The sequence below is a fragment of the Antrostomus carolinensis genome, unplaced genomic scaffold (genome assembly GCF_000700745.2).
Source record: "Antrostomus carolinensis isolate BGI_N321 unplaced genomic scaffold, ASM70074v2 scaffold23765, whole genome shotgun sequence".
Taxonomy (NCBI): Eukaryota; Metazoa; Chordata; class Aves; order Caprimulgiformes; family Caprimulgidae; genus Antrostomus; species Antrostomus carolinensis.
Window position 1 is genome coordinate 1 of NW_010314602.1, and position 5,476 is coordinate 5,476.

The following is a 5,476-nucleotide window of genomic DNA, read 5'->3' on the forward strand; positions in this document are numbered from 1 at the left end:
CTTCTCCCCACACTGATGGCAGCAGGGTCCCCTTGGCCCCAACCAATGGTGGTGGAGGAACATACCCCTCTGAAGCTTCTCTGACCACTTGAGGAACCTCATTTTACATAAGCACAAGTTTTGGGGGAAATCAAAGAAGAATCAGCTCCCAAAACCCCTCTGGGAATATCACTCCACCACTCCCCACAGCAGCTTTTTGAATGGGTGAAAAGCCACCAGCTTCTCCCACCTCCTCCCACCTCATCACTCCCAGATCTCCAAGTTCTACTCCCCACTGGTAGGAGAAACATCAAGGAGCTGCTCACCGAGACCATCTTCCCCTCAGAGGGCATGAAAGCAGGTCGGTTGCTCAGCCGGAGTTTTGTCTGTAGGGTGTTGAAGTTGATCTCCAACTGGCATTTCTCCTGAACTTTAGGAGGTTTGTGGACACGTCGGTAGTCACGGAAATCTTCAAGCTTTTGTTGCATCTCCTGTATGGTCTTCTGCGGGCTGCGGTCCTCCAGCCATGGGATGGTACGTTTGATCCACTCCAGAAGCTGTGGGCGGGGGGGAAATGAGATTTGATGAGTGGGAGGATAGGTTCAGGGGGAGGAATGGCAGAGGAGGAGGAATCAATTTTAGGTAAAACAGCTCGTTTTTAGGGTGGCTCACATCAGAAGCGAGCTTCTCGTAGTCTTCCATCAGGTGCTCGTTCTCCTGGTTGACGGCCAACACTTTGCAGATGCGGTTGGCCGCTGTCTCAGCCTGGAAGGAAAGAGAAGGATGAGGAAGGGATTGAGAGCTGTGGAAAACTGCAGTATCCCAAACCCACACATCCCCATCCCAATTGGATCAACGTTCTCAACCAGCCTGGGAGGATTTGGGAGCTGGAGAGCATCCCCTCCAGCAACTCAGTTGGGTGTAGAGGATCTCCAGACAGAGAAATAAGTCCCTGAGACCATCACAGGTGATGGCAGCTCCAGCACAGCTACCTCCACACACAAACGTGGTGGCTCAAACCTTCCCAATGGCTTTGAGGACAAAGCAAACTCAATTTTGGGAGTGCCGTGAACGTGTGGTGACGTTGAAGGTGTCACCATCGCGTGGGAGACACCCCGGTGGGGTTTTTTTTATTCCCTGCTCTTTTATCTGAAGGCACGTTGGGCCTGCTGGGATTTGGAACTGGTTTAGGAGAAAACCCATCGTATCCAAACTGGTCCTTTATTTGTTTTTATTTTATTTGTTTTTATTTTATTTATTTTATTCAATTTTTACCCATCTCTAAGCACCATCCTTTGGTCTTCTGCTCTTCCAATGAAGGCAGATCCTCTCTTACAGGGTAGGAGGATGAGGAAGGAGGTAGAAAAGATAAAACCTGAGGGGAATCGAGTACCTTGGTAGGCAGCACAGAAAGAGTCCGAGAAGAGGAGTTGAAAGCCAGACATCAACAGAAAGAGTGGAGAGGGTCTACAGAAGGATGGGGAAGAGGAGAAAAAAAACAAAACGAGTCGCCACGGGGGGAAAAAAACGTCAAAGAAATCCATAAAAAGAGAAAAATTCAACATTGGAGGCCTGAAATCCATCAAGGAAAAAGCAGAAATGGTGCAGAGATGGGGGGCTCTACCCGTTGGGGTGACCCCGTTGGGGGGCAGCCTCCCTCGAGGGTTCAGAGAGCTGGGATCACAATTTGGTTCATGCAGATCAAGACAAGCTGAGGTTCAGCTCCGGTTTGTTCTCAACCACCAACCATCCAAGAGGTTCATTTGTCTCCTAAATACCTCCAATTAGCACAAAATGATTAATTGCCACCTGGAAAACTTGATCTCTCTTAATTGGATTGGTTGTTCTTGCAAGTGACCCGTAGTTTGGGTCCAACACAAGGGGTTTTGGAAGGAGAAGGCAGCTGAGTGAAGATGATGAGTGGGGAGGAAGGGCAGGAGCCCTCCCCAGGCACCTCACTGAGATGAGTGTTGGTCTAATGAGTCTCCCTAACGAAGGTCTCAGACTGGGCTGGAGGGAACACCGGTCACCCTACTCCCCAAATCCTTGGGTGAAGTTGATTTAAGAGGTCACCTCGAGCTCCCACAAGCCCGGACTGCGCTGATGAGACACATGGGAAAGCTGGAGCGTGGTGTAAACCAGGACTTGGGCTCTTCCTTGGTTACTCCTGCCCTGTATGGTGACAAAATCCCAGCTACACTAAGCCTTGTAAAGACTTCTCCAAGGAAGGAGCCAGCTTGGATCTCCTCCTGGTCAGGAGTTTATGTTTTGCCCTTCTTACAGAACCCAAGAATTGGCTACAGTGGAAAAGATCTTTGAGATCATGGAGTCCAACCATGAACCCAACGCTGACCAGTCCCCTATGACTAACCCATGTCCCTCAGCACTGTGTCTACACGACTCTTCAATCCCTCCAGGGATGGGGACTCCACCACTGTGCCTTGGACAACCCAAGGAAACGGGAGAACAGGAGTATGTGGCTTTAAACAAGAATTTGGCATCTCATGAAACCTGAGCATCTTGAAGCCATTTCCTCTTGTCCTGTCACTTGTCACTTGGAAGAAGAGACCAAGACTCACCTCTCTCCACCCTCCTTTCACAGGGAGTTGTAGAGAGCCAGAAGGTCTCCCCTCAGCCTCCTTTTCTCCAGGCTCAACAACCCCAGTTCCCTCAGCTGCTCCTCCTAAGTTCTCCAGACCCTTCTCTTGAGCTCCAGACCTTCTCCCTCGAGCTCCAGACCCTTTTCCTTCTTCTCTAGACCCTTCCCCAGCTCCGTTGCCCTTCTCTGAACACACTCCAGCACCTCCACGTCCTTCTTGGAGTAAGGGGCTCAAAACTGAACCCAGCACTCGAGGTGCAGCCTCACCAGTGCCCAGTACAGGGTAAGAGAACCTCCCTGGTCCTACTGGCCACACTGGTGCTGATCCAGGCCAGGATGCTGTTGTTGGCCTTCTTGGCCACCTGGGCACTCTGCTGACCCATGTTCAACCAACACCCCCAGGTCCCCCTCTGCTGAGCAGCTCTCCAGCCCACTCCTCCTCAAGCCTGTCATGGCTGATGTTGGTTTTTAAGGCCAAAACTTGGCATTTGGACTTATTAAAACTGATGGAATTGGTTTTGGCCCATCAATCTAGTCTGTCCAGATCCCTTTCAGAGCTTCCTCCAGCAGATCAACACTCCCACCCAGCTTGGTCTCATCTGCAAACTGAGGGTACACTCCAACCCTTCATCCAGATCATTGATAAAGACATTAAAACTGGACTGGTCCCAGTACTGAGCCCTGGAGAACACCACTGGTAACCAAAAAGTGATCTCTCTTAATTGGATTGGTTGTTCTTGCAAGTGACCCGTATTTCGGGTCCGACACGAGGCGTTTAGGAAGGAGAAGGCAGCTGAGTGAAGATGATGAGTGGGGAGGAAGGGCAGGAGCCCTCCCCAGGCACTTCTTAAACCCACTTCACTGGGTTTAACTTCTTTGGGTACAACCATCCAGACATTTTTTTTTTCTTGACCCACCAAAAAACCCCCCAAAGTGAAGCAGAACTAAAAACCCTTTTTTTAACCCCATTTCCCCCCCCCAAAAAGCCGTGCAGCAGCATTAAGGAACCCTCAGAAATGTGAGGTGAGATGTTAGTTTAGCGTTATGACACCCAAGGTGTGGAGCTCCACCAGGTATAAAAGCTCACCTTCTGAGCACCCGAGAAAGCGTGGTAGAAGCAGGAAACATATGTCATGATGGCTTTCTCATCGGGTCTGAGAGTGCCAACAATATCTGCGCAGAGAGAAAGGGAGGAGAGAGGAGGGTGAAGCAGCAACGGGGCAATCCTCACAACCCATTGGGACATGCAGCAGAAGAAGAAGAGTTTGCTTGGAGCTTGAGATTCAGACCAGAGCTGGGTGATGTTTCCTTTATTTAATTTAACTTCTTGTAAAATGCTGAGGGGTTTTTTGGTTTTGTTTTGTGATTTGAGCTCTCAGATTTCATTAGGGAAGCTTCAAGGAGTTCCAGATGTTGGGTGTGTTGTGCCAACTCCATCGACTTACCATATTTTTACACATAGATTTAGGAAAGTCAAGAGGTGGGTTTTTTTTAAAACCCATATGAAGGTGGCTGAGGTCTGGTTCTCAAGACACCAAAAAGAGATCATCTGAAAGAAAAGTTTGCATGAGTGTAAGGTGCTGCGGTTGGGGGGGAAAAAAATGTTACAGCAAGATGGATGCAGTCGCCTCTGGTACCTTCTGAGCCCCAGAAAAGGCATGGTAGAAACTCGACACGTAAGTCATGATGGCTTTCTCGTCAGGGCGAGCTGTGTTGACAATGTCTGCAAGTGAATAATAATGATTAGATGGAAAAGAAGGATGTCAGTTGCCTCCAGCACACTCTCCACGCCGAACCTAAGAGCCAGCTCTTCTTTAGGCTGGAATTTCACACTAAAAATCAGATAATTCAACCTGTACGGGCAAAAAAAAGGTGTTAAATACAATCCCTGGACATTAAACCACCCTCCTCCCCCAGCTCCACGCCAGGCAACGCTTCCTCGGTGCTTGAAGAGGTGGATCTTCCATCACAGAGCTGGATAACATCACCATGAAGGGATGGATCTTCCATCACAGAGCTGGATAACATCACCATGAAGGGATGGATCTTCCATCACAGAGCTGGATAACATCACCATGAAGGGATGGATCTTCCATCACAGAGCTGGATAACATCACCATGAAGGGATGGATCTTCCATCACAGAGCTGGATAACATCACCATGAAGGGGTAGATCTTCCATCACTGAGCTGGATAACATCACCATGAAGGGATGGATCTTCCATCACTGAGCTGGATAACATCACCATGAAGGGATGGATCTTCCATCACTGAGCTGGATAACATCACCATGAAGGGATGGATCTTCCATCAAGGAGCTGGATAACATCACCATGAAGGGGTAGATCTTCCATCACTGAGCTGGATAACATCACCATGAGAGAGCTGGAAGCACCTTCAGAGTTTACTTACCCTCTGCATCCAGCATTTTTGGGATGTCCAGGTATTTCTCTGCCACTTCAAAGGCATTGTTTAGATTCGTCACGGGGTCATCCTGGAGAAGAGATGAAGAGATTTGGTGGTTGAGGAGCATCAACACCTCGCTGAGGCAGTTAAATAGATGGACAGACAGACAGAAGTGCTCCTCCACCAGTTCAAAGCTCAGTTTTTAAACAAAAAAAAACCCCAGCAGAGACCACACTACGGTTGAGTTTTACCTTTCTGAGTTTGTCATATTCAATAAGTTCAGGTCTGTGTCTGTGGATCAAGGCGTTGAAGGCAAGACCATCCTTCCAACTGCAAGGAAAGAGGGAAGAGTGAGATCCCTGTGCCCAGAGAGAGGTTTAAATTCACACACAGAGGTTTAAATTCACACACATGTGGATCCCGGGAGCAGATCCCGGTGTTGAAGAATGACATGGACTTTGTTGGTGACATGGGCAGTGGGATCAAGGGCAC

The 5,476-nt window shown here is 48.9% G+C and overlaps 1 protein-coding gene across 1 annotated transcript; it reads right to left on the reverse strand.

The window, feature by feature from the left end:
- Window positions 1-305: 305 nt before the first annotated feature.
- Window positions 306-5,314, reverse strand: LOC104524739 (alpha-actinin-4-like; the record flags this gene model as incomplete). Its single annotated transcript, XM_010167706.1, has 5 exons — window positions 306-536; window positions 652-744; window positions 3,666-3,751; window positions 4,991-5,072; window positions 5,236-5,314. Coding segments are annotated over 5 exons (571 nt in total), but the record flags the coding sequence as incomplete, so codon positions are not given.
- Window positions 5,315-5,476: the final 162 nt, after the last annotated feature.